Source organism: Genypterus blacodes, unplaced genomic scaffold, assembly GCF_046128005.1.
Source record: "Genypterus blacodes isolate CSIRO-AG114 ecotype Tasmania unplaced genomic scaffold, CSIRO-AGI_Gbla_v1 ptg000023l_1, whole genome shotgun sequence".
Lineage (NCBI taxonomy): Eukaryota > Metazoa > Chordata > Actinopteri > Ophidiiformes > Ophidiidae > Genypterus > Genypterus blacodes.
The window spans coordinates 137,093-163,690 of NW_027466836.1; the positions used below are offsets into that span (position 1 = coordinate 137,093).

At 46.8% G+C, this 26,598-nt stretch overlaps 1 protein-coding gene across 1 annotated transcript in view; it reads right to left on the minus strand.

Moving 5' to 3' along the window:
• bcr (BCR activator of RhoGEF and GTPase) overlaps nucleotides 1-26,598 on the minus strand; it is a 55,829-nt gene that overhangs the window by 15,801 nt on the left and 13,430 nt on the right. Inside the window, exons 2-5 of the mRNA XM_076143345.1 lie at nucleotides 7,445-7,629; nucleotides 3,852-3,956; nucleotides 3,575-3,760; nucleotides 267-374 (exon numbers count right to left, since the gene is read on the minus strand). Of these exons, the coding sequence (XP_075999460.1) occupies nucleotides 267-374; nucleotides 3,575-3,760; nucleotides 3,852-3,956; nucleotides 7,445-7,629 (584 nt within the window). The remainder of the gene's footprint in view (nucleotides 1-266; nucleotides 375-3,574; nucleotides 3,761-3,851; nucleotides 3,957-7,444; nucleotides 7,630-26,598) is intronic.

The window sequence follows — 26,598 nt, forward strand, 5'->3', positions numbered from 1 at the left end:
GGTTACAAACGTTCTTGCGGTCTCCCATCATTCTGTGCCCCACAAGAGGAAGTGAGTCATTTTACGGCTTACTCGAACTCTGGCAGCCCCTCGCTGATAGAGCCAGCAGTCAAATATTATATCACACAGTGTGTATGAGAGCAACTTTACTCTTCTGGGTGATTAAAGAGGGAAACTTTCCAGAAAAGAAGAGGATGGGATTATATTAACTTCTAATTCCAAAGTCTTTTCACTCCTGCTCTGCTTGTTTTCATCCGCCGGCTTACCTCAGAGATCTCGGCGAACTGCGTGTTGGCCTGGCAGCACTTCTCCGCCGTCTCCACAGCCAGCTCATAGTTGTCCACAAAGGCTCGATACACTCCCAGCTGACTGGCCTGGGACACAGAGGAGGAGGAGGAGGGGAAGATGAGAGAGGCATGGAACCATTTATCAGGGCAGAGACTCAATCATCTGTCAATCATCTGTTTGATTTGACATCAGACAAACAAATCAAACAATCACAGGAAGACAAAGCACGACTGAGACGCATCATTTTCCCAATTCAGACATGTATGTATGATGTAATGTGCCGTGTGTTTGAGATCCATCACCCAAACATTCCTGATGCTAGAAGGTCAAACTGGCGTCATGACTAACAGGCAATCGAACGAACGTGCCGACAAACGGAAGGGGACAGCGTGTAACCACAGTGCTCCACGCCGCCAGGCTGTTGCCATAGCAGCCGGGGAGACCTGCGCCGTGCCGGGGCGGAGTAATTAATGATCGGTGTAACGGAGGCTATGAAAGCACATTTAGGAGGCTGGATGGCTGAATGAAACTCCACCAAACGCTGCCTGCCAGCGGAGCCATCCATCTCCAGAGCCGACAAAAGAACGATCAATCGCCTCCAACAAAAGCCCAGGAAGGAGAGAGTACAGTGGAGACGCCTGCACACGCACACACACACACACACTTGGAAACTGTACAAGAGAAGCATTCACCTGAGCGCAGATCAATGAATGTATTTTAGGTGAGTGGCACATGAAGCCATTTTCACTGAGAATGACCTCATTCATCCAGTTTGGTTCTATTTTAGATGCGACCCTGAAGCTCCTAACGTGACCCTATCCCTGACGGTGTGAGAATCAATTCTGGCTGGAATGTGCAGTCACACACACACACACACACACGTAAACACACACTGTGTTGAAGTTAAGAGTCATGTCGTTGCCTTTGCTAAACGATTTGCCTCATTCGTGTTGAAAGCCGGCTGTTACACAATGGCTTTAACATGTTTAAGGATGACTCCCTTCTTCTTATACACGTATCCTTTTACATGTATGAGACGCATGAAGGCAAACCGCAACGGAGGAAGGCGAAGAAAGCAATTTTCACAATCCTACAATCCTGTGTCCTGCCCCGGGCCACACAATCTGCAGCACAGCGGAGGCACATTCAGAGCGTGACAGCCTCAGCACCGAGCCCACAGAAGAGCCCGGGAACGTCCGCCAGGCCGCAGAACAACACCGTGAACGGCTTACCACAACAATATCACGCTACAAACTGGCTTTGGTGGTATGAAAGGCCGCGCTTTTGCTGTTTGGATACTCTCCGTTTTGGGGATTCGTCCCGCACGGAGCGAAAGCTACATTAGGAGAAGAAGAAGGCCGTTTGGTTCGTCGAAAGAGGCAGAGGGAGGACAGACATAATGTTCCGGCTCTGTATTTGTGACCTTTTGACCTCTTTATGGTGGCTTCTTGCATTAACTTAAAGAATCAGCCCTGTGTTGTCCCCTGCTGTGGTCCTTTAGTTAAGAACAAGAAAAAGTTTCATACTCTAATCCCCTTTAAAAGCCTCTTAAAGCTGTAAATAAAACTCTGTGTGTGTGTGTGTGTGTGGGGGTGTGTGTGTGTGTGTATTTCTGTGCGTTTTAAAGAGGAACAGAGTCATGCGATTGAGCACTTTTTTCAGTCTTCAAACACTTCAGTCTGACACCCGTGCTTATAACCTGTCACCAGTGCTTTACCTCCTCTTCCTCTTCTCTGTCTCTCTCTCTCTCTTTCCTCTTGTTCAAGTCTTTTATGGTTGCTAAGCCCGTCTGCTCCCCACACACTGATTTCAGACGGCTCTATCAGAGTCTCACCGCCCCTAAATCTACTTGTCTACCTTCATTCCCTCTCCTCCTTCCTTCCCTCTCCACTCCTCCTCCCCTCATCTCTTCCTCTCCCTCTCCTCCGCCCTGACTGAGCGGCTGTCATGTAGCATTTCTCGTAATTTCTCTTCAGGCTCGCCGTCTTCTCCCCCTGACTATTATTAACTACTGTCTGGAAGGAGGGAGGGAACGTGCATGAGTGTGTGTGTGTATACGTACAATAGCGTGTGAGTGAGTGAGTGAGCGAGCGAGTGTGTGAACCTGTGTGTGAACATGTGGAAGAGGGACAAAGAGACTCAGATTTTTCAGGCTGGCAGAGAAATGGTGAGTGTGAAACATTCGCTGACAAGGAAATTCTGCCCCACATCAGTTTGACACAATGGTGAAGATCAAACAAAAGAGAAGAGAAAGAAGAAAAATGAGAGAGAGAGAGAGAGAGAGAGAGAGAGAGAGAGAGAAAAAAACAGTTGTTAAATAAAGTATTTGATAAAAATGTGATTTTTTTCATGGGGACTCTTTGACAGTAAAAGCAAGAAATTAAATAGTAATTCCTTAAATTTGACCCCAAGGGGGAAGCGAGCCAAGATAAGTTAATAAGAGAGAGAGAGAGAGAGAGAGAGAGAGAGAGAGAGAGAGAGAGAGAGAGAGAGAGTTCCTATTTATAGCAGCTTCTTCAAGACACAAAGCACAAAGTGCAGTGATGCCTCAGCTGCCTGAAGCAGAAAGGCGGCATTGTAAAACACGCCTGACTCTCTCTCTCTCTCTCTCTCTCTCTCTCTCTCTCTCTGTCTCTCTGAAGCCAGTAGGAGGATGGGCAGTATTTCAGAGCGAATTAACAAATGGCTCATTGTGGATTAATTGACCCATTGTGAAAATGATTAAATGGACCTGATGTACATTTGGCCCTGAGTGAGAGAGAGAGCGAGAGAGCGAGAGAGAGAGAGAGACAGACAGAGAGACAGAGAGAGAGCGAGCGAGAAAGAGGGACAGAGCTAGAGAGAGAGAGGGAAAGAGCGAGAGAGAGAGAGAGAGAGGGAGAGTGCGCGAGAGAGAGAGAGACAAAGAGCGAGAGCGAGAGAGAGAGAGAGAGAGAGGGGGAGAGAGGCTATTGTGAGGGAGACGAGGAGAGCGAAAGGAAGAAGAAAAGATATTTCCGACTCTGAGGGAAACCATTACGATGACGAAGAGGATCGTTGCGAAAATAAAGAATCATTGATCGTATTCATTTTATTGAATCATGCAGATTGATTATGTATCAGAGCGCCATTTAGGAAATGACATCACTGTGAATAACGTCACTATAGCAACGTGATTTTCCTTCTTTGATCCGATCACCACACGTCTACGTTGTCACTTCGTTGAGAGTTAATATCTCGCTCCCTTTTTCTGCTGCCATGGTAACAGACAAGTAAACAAACAAGCCCAGCGCCTCCAGAGCCTCACCAGTTTCTGGAAGAGATCCCCGACCCTCTGGTGGTGGCTCCACTGCTGCACGCGGGGCAACAGGCCGTCGTAGAACTCCTTGTGGATCTCGTAGAGCTCAGGCACTTTGAAGAAGATGGTTTCTATCTGGGCCACGGTCAGAACAGGCTGGGAAGTCGTGGCCGCCGCCTTCAGGGGCTTCATGGGCTGAGAGGGAGCAGAGGGTGCAGATCACAGATGGAACAAGCACATGAAGGATATATGTGATGTGTGTGTGTGTGTGTGTGTGTGTTCTCACCAGCAGCAGGGCCTCCAGGTGACTGAGGTATGTCTCCTCAGTGGCCAGGATTCCAGACAGGACCCACTTCCTCATCTCCAAACCTTTTTCCAGGTCACATTCCGTCTGCAACACACACAGAAATCACAAAGTTACAGACAATATCCTGCACGCAAATTATAAAAGGGTCAAAAGAAGGATGTCTGACATGACAAGAGAGTACAAGTCAAAGTTTTTTAAGGTGAGTTTCCACTTGAGCTGCGAGTGTCTACGAGATCAAACGACATCCAAACGCAGCTTGTTGAAATCCCCCTGTTGTCGCTGATTCCCTTCAGCCCAGCGAAAAGCTCAGCGAGGAGCTTGAAAGGAAACAGACAGACACACAGAGAGATTCTTCAGGCTTCTTGTTTAAAATGGAGAACTCTGAAATAACTCAAACAGGCAGGTTTTCCCGTGGGAGAGAGGTTTGGTAGGTACACACACACACACACGCACACAACACAACACAGGCCGTGTTGACACGTGAAAGCATCCGGTCCCTGTCTGACTATCAGAGGCTGAGGGAGAAACCAGGGAGGAGGACGGGAAACAGAACAACAAAGGTGAGGCGACGGGAAAAGGAGGAGGATGAGGAGGAGAAGAGTACAGAGGAGGAGATCTGATGAGGAGCTGAGCTGGGAGGAGACACAGAGGGACATAGTGGGAGGAGGGGGAAGATGGAGGAAGTAAAAGAGCGATCAGAGAGAAATTCCAAGATCCAAATTCCATCCAGGATGTTTCATGTACTGGGAATGAAAGACGGGAGACACAGAGCGTCAGGAGAGGGAGAAGGCAGGAGGAAAACCTCAATCCATAGTGTGTGTGTGTGTGTGGGCGATGCCAGTGGGGCAAGAGGATTCAGACCAGCAGACAGGATGAGAGCCAGACGAGTGATTCATCCTGATGTGTGTGTGTGTGGGGGGTATTTCTTCCCCGTGTGAACGGAGCCGGGGATGATCTGTGTGTCCGTACGCAGCGTCGTCACAGATGCATTGTAGGGCGGCGCCTTCTGATGTGAACGTGTCGCTGAGTATGACATCATCACCTCCAGGTTCCTCATCATCAGGTTAACGTCCAGACTGGAGACGTGGTTCACAGCGTTTAAGACAAAGAAGACGTAGGAAAGTACATCATTCCTTCCTCCCTTCTTTCTTTCCTTCCTTCCTTCAATTACTTCCTCAAGTGATGAATAAAGCAAACGTTCCCGACACAAATGTATTATGCATCACACACACACAGCTTTCTGCTCAGTCTGTGAAAGCACCAAAAAAGGAGTGTGTGCTCAGCGGGATCAGTGTCTCTGGAAGAAGCTGTAATTGGTCACATTCACACACAGAGGCAACACATCTTCTCTTTGTGGCTCTGGAGGTTCATGAACGTCTCTCCACAGGCCTGACAGGGGGAGAAGCAGTCTGCCGCTAAAAGGAGCAGCAGGAGAAGACTTTTAAGGCAAAAGCCGAGCATGAAAGTTCCAACATCCGACCTGAACTAAGAGTGGGAGGAAGGGAAGCATAAAGTGTGTATTAATGTCTTCAGACACCCCCGACTCTTCACCCCTGAGGACCTCCACACATCTCCAGACGTATCATCTTTTATTCATCATCATGGCCACTAATGAGCTCCACTCTGAATTCAGACGCCAAAAGACTAAAGGAGCGTCTGGCTGTGATAATCCAAATAAAACACCATCTACCCCCCCCCAATCTGGATAGATGTGCGTCCGTGTGTGTGTGTGTGTGTGTGTGTGTGTGTGTGTGTCCACTATACACTCCGAACCAACACTAACATCATTTAGGAACCATTGTTTGCTTCTTCTTCTTCTATGCTTCTATGCGTAATAGCTGCAGGACACACGCGATGATCGATACAAACAGAGGCCGAGCAGTTGCCATGGTTGTGATGACATCATTCTGTCTGTCGCCTTCTATGAGTGCTCAGCCAGGTAGAATGTTCAGAGTAGACTTCATTGTCTACAACAAAGATTCATCATCTCATACTTAAACTTCTATCACAGGACATAACAGTAAAATGTTACAGTGTCATCATCATCGTCATCAGCATCATCGTATTTCAACTGAAGTCCAATCAGCGTAGAGTGCAGGCAGGAGTGGGGCTGTGGGAGACGGAGACGTGCTGAGGAAATTCAATCAGCAATATCGCTGGCTGGCGCTGATGACTCATCACAATGACATCGCAAAGCCACAGACTCCTGCTCGGCCAATCACAGCTGGCCTGGGCTCTGACTCGTCAATAAGAGAGAAATGATGTTTGAGCGAGTCCTGCTGAAGGACACGACAAGGACGGCTCAGTTTGAGTCAGAATTAGTGAGGGGGGGAGGGATTCTTGAAGGATTATCACTGTAACGGACCCTCTGCCAATCCTGACACACACACACACACACGCAGCATCGGGTTTGTTTAGGGATTCTGCCTCTAAACACGAGTTTACTCAGCAAATCCCCTTCAGTCTGTTCAACACTAAATCCATCACGTCGGCCTGTGAGAAAAGTGTGTGTGTGTGTGTGTGTGTGCCAAAATGCTATGGGTGTAAATTAGAATCTGTGAGAGTTACGAGCCGGTGGGTCAAAGGTCGGATGCAGTCGAGGGACTCATCATTTTTTGGCAGATTCGAGCCATCAATCAGATTGACAAGCGCTCGCCAACCACAGACTGAGGGGGCGGAGCCTCTGATATCACTTCCTACCAAGGACACACGGGGGAGAGACAATATTAGCCGGGTACATTTTCCCATGATGCCTCTCTATTGTTGTACAACAGATGGCGACAGCAGAAGTACACTGACTCTGGAAATGTACTTAATGGTGACCTCATTATTGTACTTTCTCACTGGTACTTCAGCAGGACATCTACGTTTTAGACATCTTTGTACTTCTTCTTCACTCTGAGTTTACACATCATATCACAATAAACTATGTAAAATGGAAATTTGCAAATAATCAGGACATTTATGACTTATTTATGAATGATTAAGGCTAAAGACAGACAGGACAGACAGACAGACAGACACATGAGCTCTGTGCTGACTGCGGCCTTGGGGGTTGGGTAAACACACGGTCATGACGGTGTGCGTGCGTGTGTGTGTATGTTTGTGTGAATGTGCATGTGTGAATCCTCTCCATGGTAACCTTTAAGGAGCAACCAGTCGTCACAGACCGCCGGTTTTCTCTCCGCAGACGAGGAAAAGAAAAGGAGGGAGGTTAAGGGGATAAAGAGGGGACGGAGGGGCTGATGGAGGGGATTCTGGGTAATTCTGTCCACGTCTTCGGGATGGGAGACCCCACAGACTCTTGAGGGGATGAGTCTCTTTACTGCATGGCTGCTCCTGAGGTTGTGAGGCAGGAGATATTGTCCTCCATCAACCCTCTCAAGTGGAAGATTTCATTTCTCATCAATAGACAGCCTTTAAGGGAGCGGAGATTGCTCCAAGAATAGATAAAGCACATTTCCTGCACTGGATTGAGGTCAAAGTAAATACTGACACCATGTTTGGAGCGTATGATTAATGTATATTCATATGCTTTTATCTCAGGTTCCCCCCCCCAGCAGCGCACTGACCGATTTGGACGACTCCAGCGACCCGGAGGAGAGGGTGTCCCGGCTGCTGCGGCTCTTGGAGCTGAGGTGCGGCGAAGACGACGGGGAGTCGTCGATGTACGGCAGGATGTCGTGGTGCCGCCGCTGCTCCTCCGCCCGGTCGGCATCGTAGCCGTAGCTGGGAGGGGTCCCGGTGAAATGGCCATCTGTGACGAGGAGAGAATAAGATGTTTAGTACAGAAGACAGAGGTAAACAATATGTGAATCTTATTATTCATGTAGACTGGGAGAGAAATTGACAGCAGAATCTAAAGGGAAATATTTGTACGACCTTCTATTGACCTCTTTGTCACCCGGCCAGAATGATGTGTATCTGCCCTTTATAAAGAGAGATGAAGAGGACAAACTAAAGGTCAGTGAGCTGGACGCAAACAAAGGAGAGTTTTACTCAGATGACTCGTTAAACTCAGAGCCTAGTTTGGAGTTTGAGAGGTTCAAGCCCCTGTCTTTGTATGTAAGTCACAGGGAGAGGGAGAGAGAGAGAGAGAGAGAGAGAGAGAGAGAGAGTCTATTGAGGTGAAGACATCATGTGTCTCTAAATGACCTTTTTGCTCGTCTCCTCCCACTCTTACATTCACAGCCGCACTTTGTAGAGGGAGCCGGATTCATCTGTGCTGACTCATGCTAATAACACGCCAGAGCACATTAGACACACACATGCACGCACACATGCGCGCACACACACACGCCCTCCGGTTCACAAACTAAATAACAGCCTGTATCTTTACGAACAAGTTTTCGGCTGACACACACACACACACACACACACACACACACACACACATAAATATATAGACTTTTTCACACACATCACGTCATGAACTGATAAAGAAAACAAGAGAAGAAGAACAATGGCAGTGTGTCCCGGGCCTGTTTGACCTTCTGCCCACCCACTGCTCGCTCTGCGTACTCGCTACTGTACGTGTGTGGGTGCTGCCCACCGTGCCCCGCTCCCACCCACAGCACCATGCCAGGCAGGGGCCACACAGAGACTCTGTGTGTGTGTGTGTGTGTGTGTGTACTCTGTGTGTGTGCAAACAGTCCCTTCCCACAGACACCAAACCAAGCTGAGTAAGAGTGCTACATAGTTTTCATTCATTTCTTTGTCTCAGTGTGAACTGCTGACGGAAAATGCTGTCATCCACGTGCTCCATAATCATATTCCTCCTGAATCTGTTATGTGAGACTAAATAACCTCATTCCTTCTTTTTCTTCTTCTTCTTCTTCTCAAATTGTGCATCTTCATTTACTTACAGTGTGCTTCTCCAGCGTGCTCACAGAAACTATCCACAAATTCAGAAAATACCATGTTAAAATAAGAAGATTTCATATTTAGGAGTGATTCACTGCTTACTGGGTGTGGATGGGAAGCACTGAGTGTGTGTGTGTGTGTGTGTGTGTGTGTGTGTGTGCGTGTGTAGCATGCTGGCAGGGTTTTTTCCATCCCCACTCCCATTTCTCTATATTTAAGTAAAGCAGCGTAATATAAATCTCAAGCCAACATTTAACACATTATTCTTCAAGCTGTTTCTCAGAATACCTTCAATCATACTTCTGTCTAACTTTGGAAAAACACTAATACAGAAGCTGCGTGTGTGTGTGTGTGTGTGTGTGTGTTTGGAATGCCTTTGGTGCCCACACGGCCCTGCAGCCAAGAATACTAAACATCCAAACAACAATTTTTAGTCCCAAACCTCCTCTTGGTTCAAATGGAGCTCGAACCACAGAATAACTCCGACTATCAAAGCATCATTATGCTAAAACTGTGACAAAATGCTGAATGAATCACAGAATCTCTGATCGTGATTCCATGGAAAGGCTGTCAATGACATCGTATCATCTTTCATAACATGGCAACGAGTCAAAGTACAGGAATTAAAAAGAGTACAGAGCAAGAAAAGAATGTAGAAGAAGAATGAATGCATGTAAAAAATAATAACACATTTCAAAGGAGAAATTAATTATGTCTGGTGAGGAAATGTAAGAATAAAGGGTTAATCTGGACGGTGCAGCTGCATGTTACAAATCCAGAAGAAGGAGAATCTCTTTCTGAGCAAAATTAAGGAATCATACAAGAATTTACAAGAGAAATGGGAGTGAACGCGTCCATTAAGCACATAATGGAATGAAAAGGGATTAATAGTCAAAAGTGGCAAATCATTTGCTAAAATGCTGAACATGGTGTTCATGAGCACATATTATCAAAGAAATGATGTGTGTGTGAAGTGCAAATGTACAGTGTGTGTGTGTGTGTGTGTGTGCGTGTGTGTGGCACGCTGTCTCCAGTGGGGGAGGGGTCAACATCAGAGCTTTATTAATGGGTCAGTGTAGCCTGTGGACTCATGCTAAGCAAACACTTGGCTGCAGTCTGTCCACGTCTGACCTCATCTGGGCCCAGACGTTCCCTCCAACATCACCCACAGTCTCTCGCCCTTTGTCTTCCTGTTTATCTCCTCTCTCTAATTGCCTCTCCATTTATCTCATCTGTCCTTTCTTTTTTTTTTCTTCCTGTCTTTTTCTTGTACAGATGGTTTCTGCGGGGCTGCTGAGTGGCAGCCGCACACAGCTGCCCCTCGCCATCATCCTCATGCCGCTCACACAGCACCGTCTTCCTCTTCCTGCTCTGGGCTTCTTCGCTTTGTTTCCCCTCTCTTGTCTCTCAAATCATCCCCTCCGGAGAGGATAAACTGCAAATACGGCGGAAAAAAAGCCAACACGTTTTGGCTCACTGGGCAAAGGCGCGCACACACACAAGCACACACACAAGCACACGCACACACAAGCACACACACAGGGAGTACTGCTTTATAACATTTTTCAAAAACAGTCTAGCCATGGATTTCATCCTGGAGCTATTGGCAACGTAAAAGAGACAAATTCTGCTTCAAAACATGGAAGACACACACACACACACACACACACACACACACACACACACACACACACACACACAGGGGCCAGCAGTAGTAAAATGTTTACATGGAAACATTGTTTGGGAAGGTCTACAGGTGTTTTTCCTACAGCAGGTGGAAAACTACGATCCCGCTGGGAACGTTGAGCAGCCCCACCACCATGGCAACACCTGAGTCTTTCCAAAACAACAACACAGGCGCGGTGAGGGTACCAGGGGCGTCAGGGGTGTCATGTGACACTGACCTGTCTGAGGCCCCGCTCACATCGTTTGTCTACAAAAATGCAAACGCCTTAACTGAAAGTACCGGCAGCCGTTTGCAACTCTGCTGCTGGAGGCTGAATATCTGCACGTTTAAGGGGTTTTCTGTAGCCTGATACACAAGAGTGAATCCTGTGAGTGTGTGTGTGTGTGTGTGCAGCTTTCAATGACCCTGAGGAGTCCTGTAAAATGGAGACCCTCCCTTTTGTGTGAGTTTATTGTCCGTGGTTGGCACCTCATTAGTTATTTATGGTGTAAAATCTCACCTCACATTTTTCCTCTTTTATGAGGGAGAGACCTGTGCTGCTCTTCGTCTTCTTCTTCTTCTTCTCCTACCATCAGCCTACGTTTGTTTATAACCTGTGTTCTTCTCTGTTGTTTAACCTCGTATATTGCCCCAGAAGTTTCCCCAGACACAGTAACTGTATGTCCCACATGCTATTTTGGGAATTTGGAGCTCTGCTGAAAAGAGAGGAAACCTTGTTGACGAACCGCGTTTGGACCTGTTCTCTGCCTGTATTTGACAGAAGAGAAGAAGAAACAGCCTCCTCCATACTGTAGATAGATCATAAACCTCAAATATTACATGACCTCTACGTAACCTAATAAATTATAGAAATAAGAAAGATGGTTGTAATTTCAGCGCACAATCTGCCTTCATCTCCAATAATCCATTATTGATACGGGTCTTATTGTGACATTTTACTCCACAGTCCCTGAGGGTTTGGCTCCTCAGCGCCTCATTGTAGCAAGTGTCAGAGTGAAACTGAGAGGCCGGCTCCGCACACTCTCTTTGTCCCGTCTCTTCCCAGTTTATTCTTCTGAGCCTCTTATCTCATTCCTCACTAATAAGCCTGAAAGCGCGTCTGCGTCTCTGCTTCTGTCTGTCCTTCTCTTTGTCAGTCTTGTTCTCAGCCGTTACGAATACAATATTGCCGCGTACCGCTAAAGTAATGAGGTAACCATGTATTTGCCTCGCCCGTGCTCACAAATACGAGGAATTAAAAAGGCTTGTCTGAGTTTAATTAAGACAGAGAGAGACGCGGCCGTCAGACAAAGGAAACAATTGTTACCTAAAGCCCTGTAACAATGTGTGCTGCAGGGGAAGGGCTGGGGGAGAGGAGGGGGGAAGCACAAAAGAGGCATAAATAGTAAAAGATAAATTGTTATTAACAATAAAATTCGAGAGAGCGAGAGAGAGAGAGAGAGAGAGAGAGATAGAGAGACAGGAAAGAGGAACAATGTGATGTGAGTGGAAAAGGAGAGGTATAGGATATCCACCAGAGAGAGAGAGAGAGAGAGAGCGTGGAAGAGAGTGAGAGAGGGAGGAAGAGAGAGAGTGAGAGATAGAGAGAGACAGAGAGTGTGTGAGAGCGAGAGAGAGAGAGACAGAGAGTGAGAGAGAGAGATAGTGAGAGAGAGAGAGACAGAGAGAGAGTGAGAGACAGAGAGAGTGTGAGAGAGAGAGAGAGAGAGAGAGAGAGAGAGAGAGAGAGAGAGAGAGAGAGAGAGGAGAGAGAGAGAGCTACCTCTCCATCCCCCCATCAAGCGCCTCACTCATAAATCTGCTCTTCCTGCTGATGCCTTTATTGGACGAGGGGAGGAGGCCGCTGCTCCACCCCGGATCATCCTAACACCGCCAATATAACACTATCTCTGCCTCGCTCTCTCTCTCACACACATACACAATTATAAATACATTTACAGGCGTGTAGCTTACTACCCACCAGCCTGCGTGGAGCCTCATTTTTACACTCAGGGCCGCTTTCTTAATCCAGCTATTTGGCGAGAAGAGAGAAGGCAATCACAGATCTGACGCTGCTTCTTTACGGTTTCCTCCGGCTCTCCCACTACATCTCATTTATAAACCACGTGCCAGTGGAACACGCCGCATTTGGGAGGGCGAAGATTACTGAAAAGTCTGGATTCTGGAGATAAATAAGCAGTGCACGCGTCTGAGTGTGTGTGCGTGTGTGTCACCCCCTGCAATCTCACCTCCTAATAACACAGCAATTTTCATTCCTGCCCCTCAAATAACAGCGTCCAATATTGTACACCGCCGTATGTGTTCACGTTCACCTACGATGGAGAGGAAGGAGGGAGGAGGGATGAGAGTCGCCGTAAGGAGAAGAAGATAGAGAGAGAGAGGGCATCCCTCCCCCCAGAGTTCATCCGTCGCCTAAATATCCAATTTAGAGATAATTTAGCAGAGAAAGCTGAAGGGAGGGAGGGGGGGGCAGACTGGAGAGAGTGGAAAGCTGTGAAAATTAAAGTGAAGCCTGATCTCCAGAGTGCTGTGCGGGTGGGGGAAGGGGAGGACAGACATGCCATCAAATGAAGTTGAACACAGCATTTCCGCGGTGATCCTCCCGCGACAGCTCAGGCGCTTGACAGTAGTTAATTTGATAAATGCCGGCTTCTTGTCATTAGGGGCAGACAGAGCGTCCTTAAATTGCATGGGTGGCTCTATTCTTAAACTCTGGGATATCTGCAATTAAAGCATGCAGATGTGAGGGTGTGGCACTTTCAATCACTCATTGGCAACGCAACCATGGAGACAATCGAAGCTGAAAGGACCCAGGAACACTTTTTTTCTTTCAATGCACGTCACTCTATGTTTAAATACAAACTATAACTCAGTACACTTCAGTTTGCAATTTGGGCCCTGACACGTACAAATACATACACATACACTTAACTGGAGTAGAATCAAAGTCTTAACATGTGTGTTAACTTACTGACAGTCCATCTGTGGCCATTTTGCCCCCCCCCCCCCTGCCCCTCCAAAACCATTTACTGTAAGTAGACCCGTGGAAGCAAAGTGACTGATGGAGATGAATCCTAAAGCAATCTTCACTCAATTGCTTTCAGAGATGCAGCTTCCTTGGTTTCAATGTAACTAACAAGCCGAAGCTGTATAAGTCTGCACACATCAACGTCTCTGCAGAGGAAAAGCTTCCCTGGCGGCTTATTTGACTGATGGATTTATTTTTGCCTTTTTTTTTCCAAAATGCTCCTCAGGGATAACGAAAGGCATAAATGAGAAGCACATCTTCCCCCGTATGAAGACGCAGACTCTCCTCATCTAGTTTTTGATCTGTTCGCTATCTATCAGGAGCACTCTTTCAGCTGCTGATGTCTCCATGTCTGCCCGTGAATTTCCTGCTCCCACTTCACATTACCAACGCACTTGAGCTGTGAAATAATAATAAAGCAGTTTGTTTCCTGGAGGTAATCTGTTCGCTACAGCGCTCCATAATCTCTGTGGAAACAGCCCGGCGGCGGACTGCTTCAGTTATTGGACTGGGACTATCGCCAAGTCGGAGACAGTGTTCCTTTAAAAATAAACAGCGCCCCCTGCAGTGATGACATCATCCCTTTGTGTCGGGATGCAGTGATGAGAGACAAAGCGGCGAGAGAATCAGAAGGAGCTATGGAGGACAGAACTTCAAATCCAAGCCTGGCGGATGAATAAACAGAGAGATGAGTAGAGGACTGAGGATCTCTGCCTCTGCTTATGTGTGTACACAAGCTTGTGCGGTGCATATTTTGATGTTCACCATGTTTACAGTGCGGCTTCTCAATGCTTCACGATGTTTCTGTGGTATTGTGTTTTCCCAATCTGCTCGTGGGAACAGATGTAAACAGTTTTCCACGTCATACATCTCTGCCACAGAGGAGCAAACAACAGCGTGTATCCGTGTACCCACGCGCGGCTGTGGGTTTTACCTGCAGCTCTGCCTCTGCTCGCTCATTATGCACAGTAATCCAACAAATGTATCTCTCACAATCGGCTCTGAGGGACGAAAATGTTTGTGCACAAGTGAGTTTCTATGTTAAATACAATTAAATCTAATGGGGTAAATTAGAGATGCATGATTTTTAAGGATACCATTAACTGGGACGCGATCACATTCAATACCACCTAACCAGAACTCAACCAAAGCCTAAACTGTGCTATAATTATCCCCAATCAACTAAACAAAAAGCACAATAATAAAAGGGCAAGAGGGCACTGATTGGAGTTCATACCTCCACCAAGAAAGCCTCCACAAACGTGCTCTTTGTTCCAATAATGTACCGGCTTTATCATAAAGCCTAATTGCTTTGTTTGTAGTGAGAAACACATCTGGGTCTGGCCTGGTTCTGGATCTGCATATGACCTTTGACGACAATGACAAAAGGATCCAGCAGTGTTAATGAGTTCGTTAAAGACATTCCTGCGTCTCTCCCTCTGGATCCAGATGTGCACCAGGATTCACTGGGTTCTGAGCTGCAGACTCATCTTGATTCTACGGTATTTGTTGTCATTGTTGTCAAGGGAAGTACAGAAAACTACACAAACTGGAGAGCAGAACAGGAACATTCTTTGACACATGCAAAGATGTTCTCTGCAGTTAGACAGTCAGAGAGACAAGAAATCCCATACCAACATTCAAGCAAATAAGGCGAACTGCAGCCAGAAATAGATGTGGAGATGTGGAGACGGATAATTACACAACAAATCACACATGCAGTCAGAAAGTCTGTCACACGGCACGACAAACGGCCATATGGTGTGTGTGTGTGTGTGTGTGTGTGTGTGTCAGCTTCCTCAGGTGCCGCGTTTTACATCCTCCTCTGTATGCATCGCTCCCTCCTTCGCTCTGATTCGTTTCTCCTCCCCCACTCTCCCTCTCCCTCTCCCTCTGTGTCTCTCTCCTTCTACCAGTTCCTTTGATCACACGAGACTGGAGGAAGACAAGCTCTCCGTCTCCGTAGACACACACTCCTCGGTCGTCCCACCCACCCGCCCGTTCTACAAACTACCCCCTGATCCCGCCAGACGACCCTTTGATTCCATAAGTGCCTGTCGTGTCTCCTCTGTCAACTGCTTAGAGTCATTAAGACAGAGACTCATTACGCCGACCCCTGAAGCATTATGGGGAAATAAGTGTTCAAATTGCTGCAAAATCACACAGGGACACTGATTAATAATACAGCACGCTAAATTACCAGCGCCGCTCTGGAACATGGATGCTGCTCATTAGATGGCAATTTCTACTAGCAAAGATGTCAATGCACTATATGATGAAACATTGAAGGTGGTTGGGTTTGAATGGGTGAATGGCTGAATACAGGCCGGGTTCATGTAGCAGGAGGGTGATGGGTTCAAACATACAGTATCATGGTCTTTCTCGCTCCATCTGAACACTTTTGTCTCTTCTTCAGCCTCTGATCTTGTCTGCTGCAGACAGGACCGGCGTTCTTTCTTTACCTTCTCTCTTTTCAGATGCACCCAAGCTGAGCACAGATCGATTGATTTTAGCTCAGATTTTTCCAGTCCTTAGACAGAAAACAACCCAAATTGCTGTTGTGCCCATTGAGACAGAGACAGAGACGTGTCCTGACCCAATCCTGGTACTACCCAGAGGCCCTGACAAGACAGACAAGACAAGCTTTAGTTGATCTATGGCAAGTCCTAGGAACAGCAACGAGCAACAGACAATACAAGTGAATATGAGAAGAACTATCAAAACAACATACATAATATAACTCACACACTATTAGAACCACTTCAAGTTCTGGTTCTGGTTCTTTTTAGTATCTGTGGAACCAGGTCCAATTTTCTCCAAATTCTCATCAAGAACCAACTTTCCGGGCTCTGAACCCATTTCATTTTTGGTCGAGAATAAGTATTTAGTTTATACGTGCGGTTTCGCGAATACGGCTTTCAAATTTCCCTCATCTGCTCCAATTTCCTGCACTTCTTTTGCTCTCTTCTGTGTGTTATGTGCAAAACAACCCAGTCAGGGAATTGATGTACTGGATTACTGGAAAGATTGTTGTGTACATGAGCAGGAATTCCAAAATTGTTGCACGGTGTGAGTTAGTCTCCCTCGTCTTCCTCTTTCCATCTTCTTTCATCTCCTGCCCTCTGTTGTGTCTGTCTGCTATTTTCTCATTTCCTCTCCAGCTGGGACTTTGCAGGAGCCAGTCTGCGATCTCACTGCAGAGGTAAATCTGGAGGGCAGACTGAAGCCCTCTGACACTCACTTTAATGCATCATGAGTGCCGCAGCATTTGTGTGTGTTTGTGTGTGGGCGGAGAGCAGACTCATTAATTTATCTACATCGGACCCGACACTTAAATCTCCACGGCTCTCCACAAAACCGCCTGTGGCCCAACATAAGCAATATGTGGGGCTTAAGAGCTGTAATGTGTTCACTAAAAATAGGTTTAAAGGGACGGACCAAAATATAATTCACATACACTCTTCTTTGGTTGTTGTTTCGGATGGGAAATGTCTGTTAGTCTACAAACCAACACAGCAGATTCATCTTCATCTTCTTCATCACAGACTGAATCAGAGAACCAGAAAAAAAGCAAGCGATAAAACTGGAGCCAGAATGTTTTAGCTCGCTTGTTACTTTGTTTGATTCCCCTGTTTTGCTCTTGCAAATGATTCATATTTGATCCACAAGCAAGAACTTCACAGAGTAAACAAGCGCTGTCGTGCTTTCCTGAGGGAATAAGTTTCACTGATGAAGCTAACTTTGTCACAATAACAGAGCCTTCTGAGCTCTTGACAGCTAGTATCGCACAGCCAAAGATTAGCTAGCACGAGCCGTAGGCAGGGATTCTCTCAACCAAGTCCATTTCATCAGGTAATAATAAGCTTGTTCTGGACTTAAGATAACAGAGACGTCATAACAAAAGTATCCTAAAGGCCCTTGCTTCCACATGTAGCGAGAATGCTACCAGAGCGGCAGAAGAAGCCAGAAAATGTGGTTATTAGAGTAACAAAAATGTACACGCTGACTCATCTTGACCGACTGAACTCACAGACCAAACTAAACCATCTCGTCACACTTGTTTTCACTTTGAACAAATCTCTCTCCAGAGGCACGACACAGTTCAAGCTGCTACTAAAGCTGTCAGCAATAACACACAAACACACCGTTACAGAGGAATCAGAACGACAGGTCAACATCTTTAAACACACTCATATATATATATACTGTATATATATATATGTATTTACGTACATCTCAGCAAGCAGAGATTGCGTCACACATTACAAGTGGCAAGTGTTTTCACGGGGTCAGCGCGCCTGCAGCTGGGGGGGTTGCAGGCAGTCATGGCTCCCAGCAGAGCAAAAGGTCAAAGGTCAAAGGTCGACACATTGGAGAGCAGAAGGGGACAGAGGTCCCACCGGCTTTGCATTACTGTGCATCTTTGGGTTCTGTGCATGTGTGTGTGTGTGTGTGTGTGTGTATATGAGTGTGTGTGTGAGTGTACGCCTGGAGGAAGGGAGCTGAAATCCAATTACTAAACAGCGATCAATTAAACCACCGGCTGAAAATCCATGCCTGGGTTTGCCAGCTGTCAGCGAGACCGAGGATTCAACCAAGAGAATCTTTGTGTGCTGCGTCCAACACAGAATTTAGCCCCAATTGTTGCTATATGGGGCTAAACTTGAATTTGAGACGGTTCTATTAATCCTATTTTATCCAATCTGACTCATGCTCTTAAAGCAAACATGTAACTTACTGACTCTAATCTTAAAAACTCTTAATATTACATATACTGTCCATTAGTGATCAACCCGGTAAACACATGGGCAGCATATACACACACACACACACTACTACTTGATCTGACTCGGCCGCCTGTGCTGGTGAGCAGCCATGATGGATGTCCAAGCTCTGGCTCCTGACAAGCCGTAGTATATTACAAATAACAGTGGATCATCTCTCTGACAGGCAGATTAAGCTGCTATTCATCCGGTTAATAACCATCGTCATTCTGCTGTCCTAATACGACTTGATCTTGTCTGTAACATCATTTTCAAAGCCACATCTTTAGCTACAAATAACATTTTATTCACTCATTTATTCACGTTATCTTAATTAATAATTGTAATATAAAGTACACAGCCATACACGTATACAGACCACATTACTTTAAAAACTCATTTACATACATATAAGGTCATAACATGTGATGAAGCCAGAGCGATAGGCTTCTATCATTGAATGCCAAAAACAAGTCGGTTAAGGTTGTAAAAAAAAATGCTTTGTTCGCTGATTAGAACGAGCGAATATACAAGGGCTGACTGCGTCTTGTGCGCTCATGTGTAACCCTTTCTGTAATGTGTGTGGTGCTTGTGCGTTTTATGGTTATGGCATTAAAGTGTGCATAGAAGCCAGCCCCTTATAATGGAAATACCTTACACACACACAGACACACACACAAATGGAGGCAGATGGCAAGGGAAGAAGAAAAATTAAGAATTGAGAACCACAATTTTATATGAACTTTTAAAGTCATGTTATTCTGCATTCCAGCTCAAATCAATTATACTGTAAATAAGCAACATTAAGAAGTCAGCAATCAATGAGCCACGCCAGATCCAACCTGACTCACTGAGATGCCTGCACCCAGTTTACCTTTGACCCCCTCCCCTCCTCTCTCTCTCTCTCTCTCACACGGCTCCCGGCTCAGACATGAAACCGGGCAGCCGTGCTTATCATCAGCAAACAGTGGAGCAGGAACAAAAAGGCCCCAATCTGCCTAATCTCTGGTCAAACACAAGCCTGTGCATCATCTCTGCTCAGGGCCATAAACTGCTGCTTTGTGCCGGAGATGTTCTGGCTGCACGCGCTGGGACTTTGCTAAACGGACCCAGAGAGATTTGCCAAAGCCTGTCTCCGGGGGAACTGTTGCCTGGGTTACCACAGCCAACAGGAGGAGCACTTCTTCTCTGATTAGGTAACCTGTCTGGATTGAGTACTTGCTTTCATCTGCGCTGCTTAAAATCCATCCTTAAGGAATTAAATTGTGTGTGTGTGTCTTTGTGTGTGTGTGTGTGTGTGTGTGTATTTTCGGATTTTTTTGGGGTTAAATTACAAATCGGTACGAGCAACGAAAAGGAGAATATTTTGCTGGTGGATGCAGACGGATGCTCATAGGCACAAAGTCTACGATGCTTTGTCAGAGAAACACAACGAGATGAAAGATTTACAGGCTAAGTACATTTCAGTAAGCTGTCTTTTATATGAGGCCTTCATCTCTCCTTCTCTAATCCTCTCCTCCTCTTCATGTCTCCCCCCTTCACACTGGCACTGGGCCAGTCTGACTGTCTGCCAGTTTGGAGCGTCCCAGCATCAATTACCTGAACCCTGCACTCCACATATTCCCATAATGGCTCTAAAGCTACACACACAGAGACACACACATGCACACACTGAGAGCATACAGGGTCTTACTACCCCTCCAACACACACACCTGATAAAACAGAGACCCTTATTAGATACTAAAACATATCCACAGTCCTCAAAAAAAAAAAACATACACACACATAATTCCCTGAAAATGAGGACATTGAGTAATTAGCGGGTTGAAAAGAGAGTCAGAGCCTACACACACACACACACACACACACACTGAGTCATTTCAATTATCTGTGTCCCTCTGGCTGTGGGGCTCCAGTCTCTAGAAGGTTATGAGCTCAGATCCCCACGTCCTCCTGTGGGACACACACTCACACACTCCTGCCATCCCATTCCTCTCCACACAGGATCACTTGTTAGATCTGGCCAGTGTCGCGTGGAGCCGCCACACGCTGCTTTAAAGAGTTTAGTATGTCGTTTAGACGGGATGTTTCCTACTAGCAAAAGTTGAAACTGAGGGCAGCTTTAAAATGACTGCAGGCGTTACCGTCGGCAACAAGCAAGCCAGCGAGAGTCAGAAATATGGAGAATAAAACGACGTCATGCATCATTAACTTCAGCAAATGATGGTTTGAGTCACACGAGTCGGATGTTATTCAGTTTGGGATCATTTTGTTCTTTTCATTATTTCATTCTTTCCGTATGAAGCTTATAAGCAACTTTGCTTCAGCCGTACATGTAGTTGAGTTATACAGCCGCTATGGAAAAGACATGAATGTACATAAATGTGCGTGAATGATGATTTATTTGCTATTTATTGACTTATTCATTCAGATTCCCAATTTAGTTTGTCTATGGATTATTGTTATTTAAATGGTTCAGGAAAAAGATGGAACTTGATGTTAAATGTCTGATTCCCTGAAGAGTTTTCCAATAAATAAAAAAACTAAATAAAACATCCCAAAGCTTTGTTGCCCTTGACAACCGAGCGTTTATTGTCTCTCTGTGCTGCGTTATGATAAACAAAGATGTATTAATAAAGCCCCCCTCCCCCCCTGACTCCCACTCAGAAACCCTCCCAGGTATTTACTGGATGCTTCCGACCCGAGCCTGGTCTCCTTGGCAACAGGGCCTAGCAGATAGACACACAGGAAGCGAGGGGTAGACCCAGTGTGTGTGTGTGTGTGTGTGTGTGTGTGTGTGTGTGTGTGTGTGTGTGTGTGTGTGTGTGTGTGTACATATGGTCTTTATCTGCCTCCCCGCTGGAAACACAGGCCTCACACTCTGTCCTCCGTGCCTCTGCTGCAAGGACGCGTCTCAGAACGAGCCCGCTGTCATGGCGACCTTTAACACCTACACGCAAAGGGAAGGCAAAGTAGACTTGTTGCGACCTCCCACGAAAGCCAGAGGGGATTGGAACACAAAGCAGAAAGAGGCGTGTGGTGACATCACGCCACTCAGAGGGTTCACTGGTGGCTGCCTGGAGTTTAAGAGTTTGACATTCCGGAGCGGGAATGGAAAGGAAAATGTCAGTTTGAAGCTTTTGCTGCATTGTGGAAGTCAAGATGGGACGACAACAGCTTTTTGTGAATCTGCTGCCTGCGTGCTACCAAGGTCAAGTGGTGGAGAAAACAGGTTCAAAGGGAGTCTGCACAACAAACACACACACGCACACACAGCCCAGATATGAGAATTCAACGCAATATGGACAAGACTTTAGAGGGAGAAAGAGGTGGGGGAAGAGAGAGAGAAAGATGAGATCGGAGCGTCAGAAGCATTAACTACTTACAGAGAGAGAGAGAGAGAGAGAGAGAGAGAGAGAGAGAGAGAGAGAGAGAGAGAGAGAGAGAGAGAGAGAGAGAGACTTTCTTCTTGGCGCCTCGAGGGAGGAATGATATATTCAATTTGGGTTAAAAGAATGCGTTTAGGGGAAACACTCCGACGAGCCTGCAAAGAGAGAGAGCACCACACACACACACACACACACACACACACACACACACACACACACACACACACACACACACACACACACACACACACACACACACACACACACACACACAGGATGGGAGGATTAATGCCTTTTCTGTGTTTGTGTATGTTAGAGTGGAGCTTTTACTGAACATGGCCGCTGAGCAGAGCGAGGGCCCAGAGGAGAGGAAGACGTGACAGCATTTAGTCTTCCTGGCCCCCCAGATTGTAATGGCCCGCACGCACGCACGCACGCACGCACGCACGCACGCACGCACGCACGCACGCACGCACGTGTCTCGTGTTCACCTTTGCGATCGTGTCTACTTGATGATTCCCTCGCTCTTCCTCCTCCTCCTCTCCCTCACTCGTGATGACTGATATGCAGGTGCCAGTTTACACGGCCGCCCGGGGAAACGTTAGACTGCTTATGTAACAGGAGAGGAGAGCGTGGCACCGGGGGGTATATAGCACTGCTCATGTGCGTGTGTGTGTGTGTGTGTGTGTGTGTGTGTGTGTGTGTGTGTGTGTGTGTGTGTGTGTGTGCGCGCACCCATGGGTGTCACTCAGCTCCAGTATGAGTCTGCAGTCGACCACATAAGCACTTTGCAAGTTTCGATTCCTGCGGGCAATCAGAAAGCTAATATTGGTTTTGCTTGACTGTAGCGGTACCTTTCGAGGCGAACAGTGCGACAACAAGCTCACACACACACACTTTGTGATCCTCCGCCGCTCATTCTGGCCTCATGTAACCAAACACAGCACCCAACCAGGCACCCGGCCCGTCCAAACTTTTAGCATGTTTGCGTCCCCTGCTGTGACTAGTTTGGACCCGTTCGGACGGACAGATGGACCGGTCTGACGGCAGCTGGTGGCAGCGGAAAGACTCGACCGAGATCAAGTGGAGAACGACATCAGAGTGTATTAATGTGTCACAGTGTGAAAGGGAAACATGATGAAAGCACAGCAGGCTCTTGTTCTCCCGCAGACAAAGGCAGATTTCCCCACGGAGAGAGGAAACGACCTCCTTTGGTGCAGCCGTGTGCGTGTGTACGTATGTGTGCATGTGTGTGTGTGTGTGTGCGACCTGACAGGGAGGGCGAGGCAGGTGGGGGGTGGGGCAGCTGCCGGTGGCGAGCGCTGCACAGGAGCGCCTCGTGACTTCCTCCACCGCACCAGACAGATGTGCAAACTGCCGCAGTCCCACATGCTTAATACGCATCAAGGACGAGACGGGGGGAGTCAAGGGGAGCCACACACACGCTCTTTTTCTGACATTCACACACTGAACGCACATGACCTCATAGAGGAGCAGAATGCACCGCAAGGACGCGTGAATGCCATCGATCAACGTTAAAGCGCACTTCTGCGCACACACACACACACACACACACACACACACACACACACACACACACACACACACACACCAGCCAGATGTGCCTGTTTTTCACCAACAATAGTTTCCAAGCGGCAACTTCCTCATCAGCAAATAGAAATATGGTGACATCAAACTTCATATGACCCAACGGAGAGACATGAGACATACAGGGTCGTGTGTGTGTGTGTGTGTGTGTGTGTGTGTGTGTGTGTGTGTGTGTGTGTGTGTGTGTGTGTGTGAGAGTGAAAGGGCAGAAGCATGTGGAGCTACAGTGGAAGAACAAAGGAGTCATTTTTGTCATCAGCCCTGTGAGGCGTGTGATAATGAATCAGGCCTGTCTGTCTGACCGCTGTGTGTGTGTGTGTGTGTATATGTGTGTGTGTGTGTATGTGTGTGTGTGTGTGTGTGTGTGTGTGTGTGTGTGTGTGTGTGTGTGTGTGTGTGTGCTGTATGTGTGCAGTAGAGCAATCTAAAAGCATTCCTATTTCACTCGTCAATTTCCTGTCCTTATAAAACACCGTCTCCCTGTTGAAGATTTACAGAGGTCGAGACGGCGGTGACGAAGACGAAGCGCTGCAGAACAACAAAGACGAATCAGCTAAATTAAATATTCGACCAATGTGATGATCAACCGTCTGTATGTCCAAGCACACATATGGAAGAGAACTCAACTGTTGTGTTCTAATCCCAGATGTCATCATTTCACTGTAGCATTCCCTTCCAGAGTGGTCGCCATAAGCAACCCATCGTTTCTTTACATACACTGATTCCTCTTCCTGTCCGTCTCGTCTCATTTTCTCCTCAGGCGTCGATACGTTTGATCGTCTTATCGGCGCTCTGGATGGGTTTGCGGTAATTTGTTACAAATACAGACTAGTTTCAGGCACGATGACGATAATCACCGCTGATAATCTTTAGGATCGCTCGGTTTGAATTGTTTATGATTACAAGACAGCTACATGTTTCATTACCATAGAAGAAGAGACGAGCAGGATTGAATAGAAGTAAAAGATCCTGAATTAACTCTCAAAGTCCAGTGCTGCGTGGAAGTGTGTGTGTGTGTGTGTGTGTGTGAGGCTGAAGTCAACAGCTGACAGTGAATGATGATGATGATGGTAAAGTCATTATGCAACTGAAGCTCAGCATCACATCAGTTAATTAAAAGAAAACCGCCAGACTCAGCTCCCCACACACACACACACACACACACACACACACACACACACACACACACACACACACACACACTAACTAAAGAGTTTTAAAGGAAATAAAGTTCTGACTGCTGACTCCACATTACTAACAAACATCAGCGGCTCTTTAAAGATGCAGTATCATTTGAAAGATTTGTTCTCTTCTCGTGTCTCGAGCTTGTTTTCCTTCCAGCTTGGTGTTTTTCCACATTCTGGCTCGTTTGACTTCCATGTGTAAATCAATACAAAGTCTGAACTCTCAATCCACCTCCTTTGATTTGAAATTGGCAAAACACAAAACAGAAATAAACTTGTTTGGTTTGAACTTTTACTGCCGGGGAGACAGAGAGGGGGAAGCGGGGGGGAGAGGAAGAGGGAGAGAGAGACAGGGTCGGGGGAAGGGGGGGGGGGGAGAGAGAGAGAGAGAGAGAGAGAGAGAGAGAGAGGGCACTAAGTATGTAACACACATGCACGCTCATGACAGTCACATGAAGAAACATGCTGATACATATAAACACACACACACACACACACACACACACACACAGGCAGGAAGGGACGCTCTGCTCTGTAGAGCATGAAGCTGCAGAGAGTTGTCCTGATCTGTGAATTCACTGCGTTTTTACTCCAATTCAGCACATTTATTTTTAGCCTTTAGCACTCAGCCGATACTTGAGCGAGGTCACAGGCCGTTTGACCTCACTTGGCTCGGTAGCGATGAGCCCTCGGGCGCTAAAGTGGACCAACAGCTCTGAAAGCAGAGTGGCTGCATTCTCTGTGCTTCAAGAGGAACAACACTGACAGAAACTGACTTTGAAATGCAGATTGAGGAAACTTTACTCTTACTCTCTAACTTTGCTCAGTGTGTGAGCTCTGTATGATGATGTAATGCTGATCTGAAGCAGCAGAGAGGCTCAGCTGAAGCTCAGGATGATGTTTGGATCAGAGGCAGAACGCCGAATTAAAGCACCAGCCACAAACACAAATATTCCCTGAGGGAGACTAATCCGCCGGAGGAAGGGGAAGAAGTGGGTGTGTGTGTGTGTGTGGCTGCGTGTAGGCCGGCGTTTCTGCAAGTATGTATGACAAATGTGTGTGTACGTTTGTGTGGACATGTATCTGCTCTCACTCAGCCACACTGAACCTGTGTGGTTCTGTTCACAGGAGCATGATGCTGGAACACACACACACACAGTCAGCACACACACATGAGAGAGAGAGAGAGAGAGAGAGAGAGAGAGAGCAAGTCTACAGAGCTTAAATGACAAACTGGACAGGCCATGTTGGAATCTGTAGCTTGCTGTAGTTGTCAATGTAGTTAGTGTTAGGTGTTTTCTTGTATGTGTGTATGTGTGTGTGTGTGTGTGTGTGTGTCTAATGGCTCCTATGAACACACATCAGCCTGCAAAAGCCGCCTTCACACAAACACTGTAGGAGGTCTGTCACTGACAATAAGCAGAAGCAGATAACGACGTGCTACTGTTAACATATCAGTGGGACACACACACACACACACACATACACACACACGCACGCTCACACCAGCATGTGAGAGGAGGTGTCTACATTTGTTCACTCTAATCCAGATCACTGCATCTGTGTGTGTGTGTGTGTGTTTGTCTTTAGACTTGTCAGACAGGGTGTGTGTGTGTGTGTGTGTGTGTGTGCGCAGTGTAAGGCAGTACCCACTCAGCTACAGGCATGGGAGCGATTAACCCAGAGTGGTGACAGAAGTGTAAGATCTGTAGCATTTACACTGCGGCTCTGTGAGCAAAAACATCAAACCGTCAATCAAATCTAATATAAAGGCATTAAACTCCAGCTGATGAACGTCCCGCTTATTGATTATTCAACTCATCAAACAACCGACATGTCAGAATGAATCACTTTGTTTATGTTGTACACACACATCTACATCCAGGTGAACGTGCCAGCACGGCGCCGGGAAGCCTTGGCTACGAGCCAGAGGCAACAGAGAGTCAACCAGCGGTCAAGGGCGAACGAGAGGGAGAGAGAGGAGGGGGTGAAAGAGAGGGAGAGAGAGCGAGAGAGAGAGACAAAGGCAAAGGCCTCATCACACTACGCTGAAAACAAATAATAGCTCCCAAAAATATGGGCCAATATCCTCATGTGACCCAGTTTCACTGCCGTGGGTGGAACAGCGATACTCCAGCTACACCACAGAGCTGTCCGTGTGTGTGTGTGAGAGAGAGAGAGAAAGAGAGAGAGAGAAAGAGAG